Source organism: Ruditapes philippinarum, unplaced genomic scaffold, assembly GCF_026571515.1.
Source record: "Ruditapes philippinarum isolate M1 unplaced genomic scaffold, ASM2657151v2 ctg1690_1_1_1_1, whole genome shotgun sequence".
NCBI lineage: Eukaryota > Metazoa > Mollusca > Bivalvia > Venerida > Veneridae > Ruditapes > Ruditapes philippinarum.
Window position 1 is genome coordinate 66,050 of NW_026856982.1, and position 17,023 is coordinate 83,072.

General features: G+C 33.8%; 2 protein-coding genes across 2 annotated transcripts; both read left to right on the forward strand.

Annotated features, from left to right (window-relative positions):
* The first annotated feature begins 3,031 nt into the window (after positions 1–3,031).
* Positions 3,032–9,581, forward strand: LOC132748352 (cytidine deaminase-like). The gene is made up of 5 exons (XM_060737940.1): positions 3,032–3,186; positions 3,998–4,117; positions 4,725–4,836; positions 5,706–5,763; positions 9,236–9,581. The coding sequence occupies exons 1-5, from the start codon at positions 3,168–3,170 to the stop codon at positions 9,353–9,355; spliced, it is 429 nt and encodes a 142-aa protein (XP_060593923.1). The 5' UTR covers positions 3,032–3,167; the 3' UTR covers positions 9,356–9,581.
* Positions 9,582–11,989: 2,408 nt separating this feature from the next.
* Positions 11,990–14,726, forward strand: LOC132748354 (cytidine deaminase-like). Its single transcript, XM_060737941.1, has 5 exons — positions 11,990–12,129; positions 12,509–12,628; positions 13,380–13,491; positions 14,062–14,119; positions 14,527–14,726. The coding sequence occupies exons 1-5, from the start codon at positions 12,111–12,113 to the stop codon at positions 14,644–14,646; spliced, it is 429 nt and encodes a 142-aa protein (XP_060593924.1). The 5' UTR covers positions 11,990–12,110; the 3' UTR covers positions 14,647–14,726.
* Positions 14,727–17,023: the final 2,297 nt, after the last annotated feature.

The window sequence follows — 17,023 nt, forward strand, 5'->3', positions numbered from 1 at the left end:
ATGCGCATGCGCGAAATGCAACATCCGTTTCTATGGACATATCCTTTTGTAAATAGGTCTATAAAAAGCCATTTGGCCATTGCGGTCCCTCATATCTTTCGTCATGTGTAATATGTAAGCCTAATATATATGACATGCATAATGAATTCAAACACATAACTTCTCCCTGCCCAATACCTAAATTGTGCCAATGTCTTATTTAAATACGATGGATATTTCAATATGAACCAGTTACGAACAAGTTACCCTGACCCTTCTTAGATACTTACAATACACTTAGAGGCACTTATAACCCGACACTGACATTTTTCGGCATAAATTGGTCATTTATTGAAGGATTTTGATCAAATTTGGACCATACAAAATACAACGTATTATACTTACTATTTAGAATTTTATTTACAATTCATTGACAAGAAAATAGGAAAAATAACAAAACAAATAGACTTGGTGAATATTTCGCCATTCCTAAACAAGGCCTTGCTCGAGTTCCCGTAAATTGTGGCATGAATTGAACAGGTGTGTGATAAAGCGACTTGTATAGCCCCTCGAAATAGAGAAATATTCCCCAAACCTTTTTCAGAAACTACGTCATTTCCATGAGACGGAGGTGTTTAAATTTTGTTATAGCTATGGCAGGACACACACAGTATTAGATCCGGTTAACATACAGATTTAGTGCGATTCAGAGACTGCTCGTTTTGTTACGACTTTTACAGCCATTCTGTGATTTTTCATTTAACAGTAGCCTATAAGTATTTGTTTTTTTTTATTTTCTTGTCATTGAATTGTAAATAAAATTATAAGTTGTAAGTATGATATATTGAATTTTGTATGTACCAAACTTGAACAAAATCCGTACACAGATAACCAATTTATACCGAAAAATGTAAGTGCATCTGAGTGAATATCTAAGTCTATCAAATATATATGAGCCGTGTCACGACAAAAACAACGTAATGCGTTTGCGACCAGCATGGATTCAGACCAGCCTGCGCATCCGCGCAGTCTGATCAGGATCCATGCTGTTCGCTAACAATCACTATTACAAGTAGAGAAACTGATAGCGAACAGCATGGATCTTGATCTGGATCCATGCTGGTCGCAAACCTATAATGTTGGTTTTGTCGTGACGTGTCGTGACGCGGCTCAAAGTGACGCTTGTTGCAATGTAGGCATACTTCGGAATATGATTATTAAAGAAAAAAAATGTCAGCGAAGATTTCCTTTTTACTTTCGTACCTTAATAAAAACAAGTCTTTTTTTTCATTGAACTGCTATAAGAATCGGTCTGAAAATGTGATATTGACTTTTTCCGTGTGGCAAATGACTGGTCTCTTGACGGACAATTTTCTATTACACTTTGTTTCCATTTCAAACAATTCGTGAACAAAAAACTAGAATTAAATGATATTATATTTGACATGTAAGTAACATCAGCTGACCAGGTAAGGCCAAGAAGGCCAATATAAGGAAAATGCCTGCCAATCACGCTCCTTCACATATGCTAAGAAGTTCAAAAATATAAACCTGTCATGGAAACACCTTTTACTGGAAATGCAAGAGAAAAAAAAGAAAGCGGATAACTTGTCCATGAAAATTGTAAAATGATAATATAATTCCTTTAAAACAAAAGGCAAGCATGCTTATTGATAAAGGGTGGACTCACAATATAAAATAATGATTTAAGATTGAATTTTTATTGAATCTATCTGGACTATACTTTTTTGTACGTTAGATCCTTCTCAAGATGATGAAGAAAGCTCGAACCTACTAACTGGAACACAAACATATACAAATGTGACTTAATCACCAAGGACTCTTTAGCATAAACGACAGTCGTCAATTTATAATACACTTTATAAATACGCATCTGTTCACAAAAACTACTACATTCTTTTGACGATTTTGACTTAATTTCCATTGAAGTCATTACGAAGTCGTGGCACATATTGCCAGGGTTTATTTTTCAAACATTTTGGCGGAGTTATTGCCCTTTGTTCTCAACTGCTACCAATCGTAATAACTCGGCAATCTCTGTCAAGTTGTTCTTGAAGTCGCCCGAGGTGTTCCGATTGAATTGCTGGTGTATTTTACAGATGAGCACTGGCGCATATTGTCGGTATTGGCAGAATTATGACCCTTTGGGAGTAGAGAAATAATTATACTTCTGTGTGCAACTTTTTTTTTTATATTACAAACAACTCGAGTTTTTATATTACATTAAAATTTTATACATATATTGGCCTAATGTAATATATCATATAATATCACTGTACAAATTCCATAACACTTATTAACATTTTAACAGAATTTTTTGCCCTTTTTTTGGCATAAGAAGTTTAAGTTAAGATAGGAGTAAATCACTGTCACTGATAGCTCCGGATTATAATATATATAAATGCATAATAGATGATACATTTATAAAGTAAATAATAAACAAGTAAATGTTCAAAGCAAACAAAATGATCAAGCAACGTAATATATTACTATATATTAAAGAATGAATTAGAATTAGGAAAATTTTTAATTTGTTTAATATGCATCTAATTAGATAAATTAGCATTTCTAATCTGTATAAAATACAAGATTCTAATTAATATTGGCTGATATGTTACATATTTTTAAAAAAATAAAAAGGACATAATACCCCCAGAAATGCTCGAATTGCAAAATTCTGACAACACATGTGTAGTAAGCAAGTCTACAAGATATAATAAGCCACGCCTTTAATATCAAATATCGTTATTGTTACTGTGTGTATGTTTACTTGATGTTTGGGAGTTTATGAGTGTATACTTGGATGCAACACATATAATAAAATATATAAACCATCCTTCGGGTCTTGTTTAGTTTGTGTGTTAGTAAGCCATCCAAATAGAAAATACAAATGTTACAACATGCACCAGGGTATATCTGTGAAACAAAAAATGAAGGTTGATAACCTGGTGTTTGTCTCATTGCATCATTTGCGGATGTGTTCTTAAACTGACCTAACATTTGTTAGATTCAGACATCCAGGTTAAACTGACCTAATATTAAAGGATAATCTAGACTGATAACAAAGATTACGGGGTTATTGGACTGTGTCACCGCACAGATAACCGGTTACCTAGTTTGTCGTTATATTAGGTCACATTTTGTGTAGACATACTCTCTGTGACAACATGGATATATCCTCACTAGGTATGTATAATTGTTGAAACAATTTTGAGTAATTCTTCCGCAATATTTTGTATGGGTCTAGTTTTCAAAAGAAAAAAAATCATGTCATGAAAATATGTCTCCTTTCCTAGTAGTGCATGCTTTGAATTGTCAACCAAAAAAAACACCCTGATATTCGTAGGTTTATTTGTTGTTTTTAGGGGTGGGGGAGTTGTTGTCTTTCGAGATAGGTTCGACCTTTCCAACCTGAAGTATTATTATCACTGGTTCATTGACTTGCATAGATTAAATACATGTCTCAGTCAATACCAGCAACTTTGAATTAAAGTCTCATCCAAAAATACTGTTTGAACGACTATTATAATTAGAGTAGTGGGCTATCAGACCACTCAATAAACATAAATTTTCGTAGCAAATAACAGTTTTATCCATAACAAATAAAATCATAGAACAAGCTTATTATCTAGACTCGTTCACAAATCAGCTGTTGTCATCGCTACCCGGCATCCCTTACCCCGGAGGATACCGGTGACTATTAGCCAAGATTTTACCAAACGTCTGACACTGCAGTGGTTTTCTAACCCTGAATATCTTATATCCAGCTCGCAGTGTGGGGACTTTTAGCGGGGATGTGACCTTGAACCGTAGGGCGAGAAATTTGAAAATAGTTTGATTATCCCAAAGTCGGAGTATTCTGCGTGATAGGACCGGGATTATAAACATCTTAATACTTGCCTTAGTGCGATTCAGTATTGCTAAACACTAAAGCACAACAGAATATATAGGTCGATTGAGAGTTTTATATTTGAAGATATTATTATCAAACTTTCAGATGCAAAATTCCAGGAGTTGATAAAAGCTGCAGTTGATGTGAAGAATAATGCATATTGTCCGTACAGTAATTTCCGAGTTGGGGCTTCAGTTCTATGTACGGACGGTTCCATTTACGCTGGTATGTATGTCATAAAAGGGGAATGGATAACGATTTGAGATTAATCGACTGTTTAATAACTAATACGGCCACAGTATGCGATGTTCTTTCGTTCAATTTTTAACCATTCAATTGTGTATGAAGATATCCGGCTTTAAGTTTAGAACAGTCCATTTAAAGTTTTAAAGGATTTCAATATCAAAATACATGTACAAAAATTGAGCTACCAAAGCATTAAGCTGGTGGCAAAGGTTAATCACCAATCGCATCTTCTCGGCCCTTTCCGTCAAACGGCAATTAATGAATATATGTAGTTAATGAATATATGTAATTAATGAATATATGTAATTAATGAATATAGGTAAATAATGAATAAAGTAATTGATGAATATAGGTAACTAACGAATATATGTATTTAATGAATATAGGTAATTAATGAATATATTTATTGATGAATATAGATAATTAACGAATATCATTAAATATATGTAATTAGGGATTTATGTAATAAACGAATATTTGTAATAAATGAATATATGTAATTGATGAATATATTTGATTAATGAATTTAGGTAATTAATGCATAGAGGTTATAAATGAATATAATTATGCCATAAATGAATTACAGGCTGTAATGTAGAGAATGCGTCATATGGTTTGTGCGTCTGTGCGGAGAGGAACGCCGTCATGAAAGCGGTGTCCGAGGGGAAGATGAATTTTGTAGCGGCAGCTGTCTCGTGGTATGTCAAACCCTAGTTTATATTACATGTCATTAAACTATAGTTTTAAAATCATATTATGTTGTCATAACACTTGAATTATAGAAAAATGTGGACATTGTTCAAAAATAAGGAAAAAACGTGTGAAATGTCTAGTGGCTACACTTTTTACACTTTTTGGGCACGATCCTGGTGAACCTTGGTATACAAACAAGATACTTAAAAACTATTCTGCTTAAATAATATTGATATGAACAGGTACGTATATACGTACCTGTTATGAAGGACAGATTAAAGGAGATAAATTAAGACTTTTCAGAAAATATATGTATATCAACATTCCTGTTGTTAGTTTGGCCTAATACCTATGTACGTAAGCTCGATTGCAAAACAAGTTCTTGCAATTTATATTAATTACTTTCGAGTCCGCTTCCTGGAACTAACCAGTACTGGTGTCATATGAAGGAACATGGTCGTGACCCGATTAGGGCTCGAACCCACGGTCCCTAGGTTGAAAGGCAGGCACCTTAACAAATAGGTCCCCGCTCTTCTAGTTAGTTCACTTGTTATATGTTCTCTTATCATATGTAGGCACAATGGTTATCTACACCTGTTTCAAAAGTCTACTAGCGATATAAACAACAAAATTCTGTTTGCAAGCGCCTTTTGAATGTTTACGTTTTAGTTAAATAAAACCCCACGGATGGCCACCTGAGTCATTCCTCCACCGGTTAAGCTGGAAAGTCGCCATATGACCTTTACAGTGTTGGTGCGACATCAAGTCAAACAAAAAAAGAATGCCGCTGCTGCTGATGATGATGATGCTGCTGCTGCTGATGATGATGATGATGATCAGTAATAATATTAAGAACGTTTAATTTGATTTTCAGTGACATTAAAGGCGACTTTAAAGGTCCGTGTGGAGTCTGTAGACAAGTATTTGCTGAGGTAATATAAATCGTAATTTCCTCGACCCTTATGAATAAAATAGCCGTTGTGTTCCGAGTGAGATGATATCTTTATTACTCTGCTGCAACAAAATATCACGCCTGTTTAACTCACAACGAGTGTAAAATATCCATTGGTAAAAATGTTGTGAGCAACTTCCGTTCCTCGTTGTGAGCACCCATCTATGACGTGTAACACGATAAACAAGGTGAATTTTCCATAATTTATGAAGATTACAGACATTAATATAAAAATATCGGAATGCAGTTAGCTAGCGATGTGTTTTCCGAGTATGCACATGTAAAGACAATGCCTGTTGGTCGACACTTTGATGGAAATACCGTGCGACGCAGACACTCGGGGTAGCTGTAAAACTGAAGACATCTTCTCTCCGGACCAAATTTAAAATTGAAAACGTCGATTCTAGTGAAGTTTTGTGCATTCTAACCTGAAACAGATGCCCACAAGTCTTCAGCGTAAATTATTATCTGAAAGTCTTCATAGAAATGAAGAAATACCCTTTTTTGCTTTAATCCTCGTTGTGAGCACCATATAACCTCGTTGTAAGCAAGACAAGCGCAATGCTTGTCTGGTTTTAATATGTAATTCAAATGGCGAGAATACAATTTTCAATCTACCAAAAGCAATCAAAACGTTTATGCACAATAGTTTTCCTTTGCAATAGTTTTTCTTTTTCTACATAACTTGGCCAGTGTAACATGAATGAAGCTCAGGATAAATACATGCATGTTTATATCACACAGACTGCCCTCGATGTAGGTATATGTAGGGTTTTTTTTTGTTTACCATTATCTATTAAGCTAAGAATATATTTGTGTAGTGTTAAAGTTACAACACACTATAAACTTGTAAGTAATCCTCCGTGAAAAACGATAGTCGCATAATAACAGATTCAAATAGTTCTCAGCGTTTGTTTGCTATGTAAAGCATTTTTCCTGATTTTAGTTGCACTGTCTTCCCTAGAAAGCTCATGACAGTCTGTGTTTGACATTTAAATAGCATTTTCATCCTGAGATAATGGCATTTTTAGAAATCTTCTTGACTTCTTAGGTGTAACACCACTAGTACAATTTTGGGTTAGCTGATTTCAAAGTTTTTGGATTTTCTAGAAGGTCATTCAGGGGTCAAGGTAAAAAAATATAGATCAGTTTGATGGTCTTGTCTATAGGGGTGTTGTGTCCAAATATGAGTATTATCCGTATACTAATAAGGAAGTTATGAGCAATTTTTAAGTTTTTGGACAATTTGACCTTCAATGTGAATGTCATTCAGGGGTCAAGGTCAAAAGAATATAGGTCAGTTGGAAGGCCTTGTCCAAAGAGGTGTTGTGCCTAAATATGAATTAAATTGATTTACTAATAAGGACATTATGGTCAATCTTAAATGATTTTGGACAATTTGACCTTCAAGGTAAAGGCCATTCAGGGTTAAAGGTAAAATACAGGTCCGTATATGAAGGTATTGTGCAAAGGGATGTTGTGTTCAAATATGAATCAAATCCGTTTACTAATAAGGCAGTTATGGCCAATGTAAAAGTTTTCGGACGGATTGACGGACTGACGGACGGACAGTTCAAAACCCCTTCGGGTATATTGCAAAAAAAATGCTGCTGTGCAAAAAAGTTTTAATTGCTTTGGTAGATTGAAAACTATATTTTCACCATCTGAATTACATATTAAAACCATACACGCACTGCGCTTGTCTTGCTCACAACGAGGTTATGGTGCTCACAACGAGGATTAAAGCAAAAAAGGGTATATCTTCGTTTCTATGAAGACTTTCAGGTAATAATTTACGCTGTCAAAGACTCGGGGCATCTGTTTTAGGTTAGAATGCACAAAACTTCACCAGAATCGACGTTTTCAATTATAAATTTGGTCCGGAGAGAAGTTGTCTCCAGTTTTTCAGCTACCCCGAGTGACTGCGTCGCACGGTATTTCCATCAAAGTGTCCACCAACAGGCAATATCTTTACATGTGCATACTCGGAAAACACATCGCTAGCTAACTGCATTCCGATATGTTTACATTAATGTCTGTAATCTTCAAAAATTATGAAAAACTTACCTTGTTTACCGTGTTACACGTCAGAGATGGGTGTTCATAACGAGGAATGGAAGTTGCACCGATGGATATTTTACACTTGTTGTGAATTAAACGGGCGTGAATATGGCCAAACACTACCATCAGTATAGAGCCAAATCACCTTGCACATATTTGCAGTCTGACCAGGTTCAATACTGTTGGTATTTTTATATTTGAATCTATTATATTTAAATGGACTGTTCCAAATTTAAAGGAGGATAAGTTCATTACATAAATTCACGAGGTGAGAGGTTAACAATTTTTGTTCAATATGAATATGTTTTGTACGGCTTATCTTTTCATCCCAGCTGGATTTTGGCGTTCAAAAACACCTTATCCAAAATGGCCGGAAAGCTGCGTTCGAGAACAATGGTCATTGTGTCCACAATTTCATTTTGTTATTCGTATATTGCTCGGATTTTTATGCTCCCCGAAAATTTCGGTGGAGCATATAGTCGCCGGGTTGTCCGTCAGTCCATCCGTCCGAACGTCCCGAATACGTGTCCGGCCCATAACTTCGTAATTTGAAGTCGGATTTTACAACTATTTCACAGAAATGATCACCATATTGAGACGCTTGTCGCGCGCAACATTTGGGTCGCTACCTTGAAGGTCAAGGTCAAAGAATGACCTTGCAGCAAAATCGTGTCCGGCCCATAACTTTGTTAATTGAAGTCGGATTTTAAAAATATTTCACAGAAATAATCACTATATTGAGACGACGTGTCGCGTGCAACATTTGGGTCGCTACCTTGAAGGTCAAGGTCACAGCATGACCTTGCAGCAAAATCGTGTCCGGCCCATAACTTTGTTGTTTTTTTTTTTAAAGTCTGATTTTAAAACTATTTTATGGAAATGATCACCATATTGAGATGACGTGTCACGCGCAACATTTGGGTCGCTACCTTGAAGGTCAAGGTCACAGCATGACCTTGCAGCAAAATTGTGTCAGGCCTATAACTTCGTTATGTGAAGTCGGATTTTACAACTATTTCACAGAAATGATCACCATATTGAGAAGATGTGTCGCGCACAACATTTGGGTCGCTACCTTGTTTTAACACTTTGAACTTTGACTGTGACATAACTCACAACAAGAGGTATACCTTCCTGTGTCCAAAACCTATTCGGAGAGCATCACCCGGTTCAACCGGCTCTTGTTGAATTATTCTGTACTTGACTAGGTATTGCTATTGAAAAACATAATATATTATGATCAGTCAAAGGGGAAAAACTTGTATCACTTTAATTTTAGACAGACAGAGTTATTTACCATTGCAAAGGTGTCCACATCGTCGAGTATTTCAATTTTTAAACAGCTTATATTTATTTTCATACCACATTTATGTTTATGTTTATATTTTCAGTTTAACTTGGACTTGGATCTTTATCTAACCAAGCCAGACATGACGTACAAGAAAGTAGTTCTCAGGGAACTTTTACCCATGGCTTTTACCCCTAAGAGTTTAGAAGAGGAAAGAATTTAGAAAAATTAAACATTTACAAAGACAGACCGTCCAATAAGGAGTGCTAGGTGGTTAAATGATACATTAAAACGTGTTTTAATTTCTTTTATTATATATGACACGTGATATATAATCGGGGATTTAGATGGGTGAAGAAAGAAATATAGGAGCTTACAACCCGTTGTTTTTCTCTCCTTGAACTTGTTTAATCTCTTGAATTTAGAAAATAATAAAATATAAAAACATAGTTATTGATCCTACATCGACAGTGATTGCCGTTTAACAAAATACTGAAATGTTTGAACAAGCAAATCATGGTCAAAATTTGTACTTTTAAATGTTCTAAAATTGAACGTATCTAGGGCAGGTGTCTACTAGTGAGCTTTGCGGACGACCCTCATATAAATATGAGCCGCGTCACGACAAAACCACCTTAATGGCTTTGCGACCAGCATGGATCCAGACCAGCCTGCGCATCTGCGCAGTCTGATCAGCATCCATGTTGTTCGCTTACCAACCCTGTTACAAGTAGAGAAACTAATTAGCGAACAGCATGGATCCTGATCAGACTGCGCGTATGTGCAGGCTGGTCTGGATCCATGCTGGTCGCAAACCCATTTTGTTGGTTTTGTCATGACGCGGCTCATATAATTTGGAAGTACGTTAAAATATCAACTTGATTTGTGTTCATATATATGTATATACACAAAATTATAGAGGCTATTTAAGTTTATTTTTCTACGACTACATGACTTATTTTCAACAAGTGGTATGCAAATAAATTGTTTATGAGTGGCGGTAGCCACGAGTGAGGTATGATAATTTTCATAACACAAGATGGAAATAAAACCTGGATTTTTAGGGAAAAAACTTTTTTGTTTATTGTGATTATATTTTTTTCATTTTTATGACATTACAATTAGAAAGAGTTGTCCTTCAATTTTGTGTATTGGGAGAATATAATTAAGAGAAAGTAATCCAACAAGAAAGCAGTAAAAAGACCGTAAATATGTTTCACTGCAGTGAAAAATGTTTTACAGTGAAAATACGGAAATGAACACACGCATTTTATTCAATATTTCATTTATAAGTACATAATAAATAATCTTCTATATGCACATGTACAATGGTATGACATATGTCTATGTATATATCCATAACAAAATGTTTGATGTAACATTACTTTACATTAATGTACAATTTGATCCAATTAGTTGTTCTTAATTTCCTATGACCTACTCATATCTAAAATGATATGTATTAATAATGAATAATGCAATACATTCACAGGGGTGGTATTAAAGATGTAAAAACATATCCTCGTAAAAAACGTTTCTTACTACAATCAATGAAATGATGAAACTTGTAATTTATATTCAATCAAATCTTTTTTTATGTTGCCATAACAATATCTCATCTAACAAAAATAATAATAACAACAACAACAACAACAAAAAAACAGATAATAATAATTGCACTGCTCTTAATCCGAGACAGTCGGATATATTAAGTAGGTATTAAAACGCATATTTAACCTCAAAATACCGTTCTAGTTTTGAGACAAGTTAACTTTCGGAATATAATAAACGCATTGATATTTGTATAAACCAAGTTAACAATCTTAAAAATAAAAATCCAGTTAATTTGAAAGATACAAATTTACTGGTGTTGAAATATTTTTAAACAAAAAAGAACCGGTTTACACGGGCATTGTATGATTATTTAATAATATAAAAAATGAACATATTTCAAAGGGACTCCGCCAGATCGGACTGGAAATGATTTTTCGAGATTAATTTTCGATTTGGTATCTGTCTCGACCATTAACTTGCGTAGAAAAAATCGCTCCCTCCGTTTTCCCAGAATAATGATTCTACTTGTGAAAGATGATCCCAAATTGAAAAAAAGTGTATATCAAATCGGTCCGAGAATAACACAAGCAAACGTATTTCAATGTATGTCTTAGTATATTTCTTAATTACCGTGTGCTTAGATCTATGTAAGACATTTAAATGTTCTCGGGCTTTTGCAAATGGACCTCATTGGAGTTCTTTTTAAACACGTACACAGAGGTGTAGCATGGCTTATTTGGCTATGAGGATGTTAGAAAGTCATTATTTAATAATAAGAACGGCTGGAGTGGCTTCTCTTCCCCCAATGATGACGATGTTAGTTTCAGATACGCAAAGTGATGTTTAAGTTCAGAAAATACGAGTTTATTAATATACTAGTACATTTCTTGTTTAGACACTGTGAAATCGATGTCAAGACCACATGATGGATTTTCACATTTTACTTTGGAAAGATAATCTCATGTAAATTTGTTATTTAAAGCATGAATCGAACCAGTGATTTTAGTTTAAAGGCAGTTGCCTGAAACATTTTCAGTCAACCGCTCATCTTTAATCTTCTCTTTCAGTTGTCAGAGATCCTAAGGCTACACTTCTCTTCTTACAATAATTTCTTTTCGTTTGTACATGGGTGTTTTTTTTTGGGGGGGGGGGGCAGGGGGGGGGGGGCTTCAGTTTTTGTTTTCTCTATCTTATTAAGATTTACCCTTTACTCTTAACCCGTTTCACGTATAAATCTTAAAACACTGGTCTCGACTATATAACAAACTTACGCCACTGCAGAGTGTACTCATCCCCTCAAAATCTGTCGTTTACAGATATAACAGCTACGCTACTGTATTGTTTACAGTTGCTCCACTTCACATGTATAAACCGCGTCAATAAGTAGCCTAAATCATTTACCATAGTACGTGAGAACTTAAGCAATGGATGTTTCAACTCTAGGTATGTTGTAAATTAGTTATAATATAATGAATTAAAATTGTATGCATGCACGTTTTATTTCAATTTAACTGTTGCTAGCTTTAATTGTAATGCAATTGTTGCACAATTATAGAAAAAAATGTACGTTACACGATAAAGCTTAACTGCAATAATCGATCTCCGATAAGAGTTCCTTGTACCATATATTTTGCCTAAAACGTAGTCGTGGTTGTGTATAGAATGGCTGAATACTTTACAATGAATGAGAAACGTTTTGTTAAATACAAATTTAATGTTATGATGCAAGTGTACTTAGTTTAATTTCAATGTTTTTTGTTGTTATTTTTTTTTGAAAGCACATTATCGACCTTAAATATACAAATATACGTTATACTTATAGATGGCAAGCTACAAGAACTGATTAAAGCTGCGGATAAAGTTAAAGAAAATGCTTATTGTCCGTACAGTAATTTCAGAGTTGGGGCCGCCGTGTTGTGTGCTGATGGGTCTATATATGCAGGTATACTTACTAGTATATAGAAAATATTTAGAAAACAAAAAATATTATAATTTTCTACAATGTATATCCCTGGCAGATGTATTTTATAGTTTATGCATTTTTAATTTGATTGTTGTTAGATGTAATTGCTTGTTTATTTTTTTATTATGTAAAATGTAAACTTTCATTATCATGAATGTATTATCATGAAGATATATGTATATTTTGTATTCAAATAGACTGTAAAATGCTGTATCTCATTACAGTTAATGATTAATATTAAATTAAATGTGCAGATACATGTTCAAGTTTAGCAAGAATTCTTAATGGCCGATAATAAATTTAATGTTCATCACGTGCTATGTCAATCTGTGTATATTTCCACAAGCGCGAGTTACACTACCAAATAAACCAAGATAGTATGCATGATTCAATCGTTCATCCAGTTTAAAATGTAATTATATACATGTAATTTAATCTAGTTAATGCATATCACTGAAACCTTTCAGAAAAAAATGTACATGTGTAATTTGCTCTCCTAACAATTATACGACAAATATGATATAAAGTCAAACCTTCACCAAAGGCCATCTTTTAATAACGGCCATACATAGAAGAACATGTAATGCAAGGCCAGCATTGAAAGATTCCACTTTGATCAGTTAAGAAAACTGCCTTTGGAAAATAAAGGACATTCTTATTAATGGATCCCTAAATCGGCCGTTGAAGACAGGGTTTTGTAAACATGTCAAATTGTCAATATGATTTACAGGATGTAATGTAGAGAATGCATCTTATGGTGTCAGTGTGTGTGCGGAACGTAATGCAGTAATGAAAGCTGTAACAGAAGGGAATAAATCATTCAAAGCATTGGCAGTGTGTTGGTAAGTTTACGACCGGCTACCTTTCTAGAACGACCATATACTTTTCTTTAGAACGACCATATTAACTTCTGTTCAAACGATCGTCTACATATCGAGAGTAACGTATTTTCTTCTAAAACGGTCATCTACATATCTATAACAAATTTGCATTCTTCCTTTACACCATTAACCTTTCTAGAACAATCGTATTTCCTTCATAAACGACCATCTTAATATATAGCCTTCTATAACAAACGTATAACACTGATTGGTCGTTTAACATTCTAAAATGACGGCACTTTTGATAGAGCGACCTAATTTCATAATAAAACATTGTACTCTTTAAGAACGTCCATATTTTTTTTCAAAATGGCATACAACCTTTCTTGAACGACCACACTGCATTGTAAAATGACCATTTTCTTTTGATATATTAATTTAAAAGTAGGTAAAGTTCGTCAATACAGACTTTTCGCCGTTGTTATACTTCTATTGATATCGTTCGATAAAATTTTCAATAAATTTCACATACATATTGTATAATATATAATCTTCAAATTAAACATTTACATATATTATTTTATAATTCAGTGACGTGAAGGGAGAATTTACAGGACCATGTGGTATATGTAGACAAGTGTTGTCAGAGGTAACTATATAATAAAATGCACTGACCAGTAAATATGAATACATAAAACAATTGTGTCATTGTTAATAGACTTAGATTTACAACCGGAAATCCTAGTCTCAATGAATTGTGTACAAGTTTTATCTCCAAAGCTACAACTAAAGTAAATTTTCGCCATTTTATCAAAATTTATTACTTTTTCAACAACATGTATATTGTAAAAATATAAATCAAACTGTGATAAGATCCATAAATACATTTTAAAAAGGGGATAAAATGTATGTTCCTCCATTTTCAAGTGTTCGGGAAGATAAAAACTCATTATATTTGAACAGAATTTACTCCCCTTTTGATAAATTGATAAAATCGGTATAATTTTTTGTGTACATGTATACATAAATAACGCGCACGTGTTGTGAATATTTCAGTTCAACATGGACCTGGAGATTTATCTAACTAAACCAGACATGACGTACCAGAAAGTAATTTTCCGGGACCTATATCCATTATCGTTTACTCGACACAGTTTGGAGGAGGAGAAAATCTAGAAAATATATGTCTCATACTTGAGAATAAAGTGGTGCATCTATATCCATTGTGCAGCTATAGGAAGATTTGAAGAAAATAAAACTTTTACAAGTACAAACATTCGTCAAGTCATACATATATACATCTCTCAGGAACCTTATAGTTTTTGGTAAGCTTGGAGATAAGCCATTTTTGTCGTCAGTATATGTACATGCAGGCATACTTGCATATCCGTACAGTTAACGGTCCTATACTGTAGGTATTTTAACATTTGAAATCCCTTGAACTTTGAATGGACTATTCCAAATTCAAAGCAGGACGAATCCATTATACAAATTGAGCAGGTTAAAATTTATCAGCTGTCCGTACATGAGTCTGTCTACAGTGTTCTTATATACACTACAGAAGTACATTCCAGATATCAGTAGATGTACAAATCTAAATATAAATAACTTCTTCATATCATAGTAAGGACTGGCTACATGTATTGCATAGTTCCAGCACTTACAGACCACAGACACTTTGGGTGTGTAGCTCAAAATGCCTTTAAAAAAACCCAAAAAGTATATTTTTTTCAATTTGGCACATTACTTAATCAAAAATATATCATTAAAAAATTTTAAAAGAAAGGCCCCGAAATAAATTAAAAAAGGGCTTCGAAAAAATTTAAAATTTTTTTTAAAAAAAATTTTTTTTACTTTAATTTTAAAATATTTAATTTTTTTTGGGGTATCCCCGGGGTTGGGGTTTTACAAAAATACATTAAATTTTATAATTTTATATACATTTCATTTTTGGGTTTTTAAAAAAAGTTTTAAAGTTTTTTTCCCGCCCCCAACCAAAAGGTTTTTCCCGTGTTAAAGGGATTTTTCATTAAAGAAAAATAAAAAAATTCATTTGTTTTTTTTTTTTTCTTTTCCCTTTTTGTTTTTTCAGCAAATTTTTTTTGAATACTTTTAAGGCATTAAATTGGGATTAAAGAAAACATATCCCGAAGTAAAAAATAAAAAGGGGCTTTTTAAAAAAAATTTTTTTATTTTTGCATTTTTTTTTGTTTTTTTTTTAAAAAGCAGCCCCCTTTTTTAAAAATGCTTTGGTTTTTTTCCCCGGGAAACCCGTCCCCGATATAAAAAAAGCTTTTTTTTTCAAACCCCCGCCCCCCCCTGCCTTGGGAATTTCATCCCCCCAAAATTTAAACGTGGAAAAAAGTCAAAAGTGGGGGGTGGGGAAAAGGGGGGGTCTTTTAAAAATTTCCCTTTAAATTAAAAAAAAATGCATACACCTGGAAAAAGGGGAAAACAACCTTTTAATTTTGTCTAAAAACAAAGGTTTAAAAATTTTCCGAAAATGGGATAAAAAAAAACAAGAGGGCCCTGAAAGGGGGCCTGAAATCGCTTTTCCCCCTTTTAAAATAGGCCCCGGGCCAAAGGGCCCAATTTTTTAAAACCCGGGCCCCTTTTTTTGAAAAAAAACTTGGGGAAAACACCCCCTTAGAAGATGTTTCATGCTAAATATCTTAGCTCTAGCTCTATGGGGGTTTATAAAAGAAGAGTGTTTAAGTTTTTACTATATACAAATATGGAAAATCAATGCCCCCTGGGGCAGGGCCAAATTCTTACCCCAGGGCTTTATTTGAACAAACTTGGTAGACACCCACTAGAAGATGTTTTCATCCTTAATATCTAAGCTCTAGCTAAAAGAAAGTTTTTTAAGTTTTATTATATACAAATAAGGAAAATCAATAACCCTCCCCCCTGGGCGGTGCCAATTTTGACCCCAGGGCATTTATTTGAACAAACTTAGTAGACACTGACTAAGATGATGTTTCATGCCAAATATTTAAGCTCTAGCTCTAATGGTTTTCTGAAAGAAGATTATTTTAAGTTTTTTTTCTTTCGGTTGCCATGGTAACCAGAGGTCTGCTTTGAATTAAATTCTTTGAAAAAACATTTTAAAACAGTCTACCTAAGGAACATTCCTATGGAGTTTGGATGAAATTGGCAGTTTATTGATGAGATGTCGTTTTAAAGTAAAAGTTTACAAACGGACGCTGGACGGAAAAGCGATCAAAAAAGTTCACCATGTCACTTTGTGACAGGTGAGCTTAATAACGATTTATTTAAATTAATATGATAGTAGTGGAGAAACGTTCATTTTAAAAAAGGAACTCCACTGAGGTACAAAACATAAAATTGACAACCTTACAAGGCTCAAGTTAAAACATTTAAAATTGGAAAAATCTTTAAACGATTATAAAGAATAATACTTAGAATTAAATAGAAAATCGATTTTTTGTGCAATTCTTTAGCCGGATTTGAGTGAAAAGCTTTTCAATTTTGTGTCATTTTGGAAAATAAAAATTATTCTGGAAAAAAAGTGGGTTTAGGGGAAAAGACC

Coding starts and splice junctions, on each gene's coding strand:
- LOC132748352 (XM_060737940.1), top strand. Junction 4,118..4,724: donor GGACGGTTCCATTTACGCTG/GTATGTATGTCA, acceptor AATGAATTACAG/GCTGTAATGTAGAGAATGCG. Junction 5,764..9,235: donor GTAGACAAGTATTTGCTGAG/GTAATATAAATC, acceptor TTATATTTTCAG/TTTAACTTGGACTTGGATCT.
- LOC132748354 (XM_060737941.1), top strand. Junction 13,492..14,061: donor AAAGCATTGGCAGTGTGTTG/GTAAGTTTACGA, acceptor TTTATAATTCAG/TGACGTGAAGGGAGAATTTA. Junction 14,120..14,526: donor GTAGACAAGTGTTGTCAGAG/GTAACTATATAA, acceptor TGAATATTTCAG/TTCAACATGGACCTGGAGAT.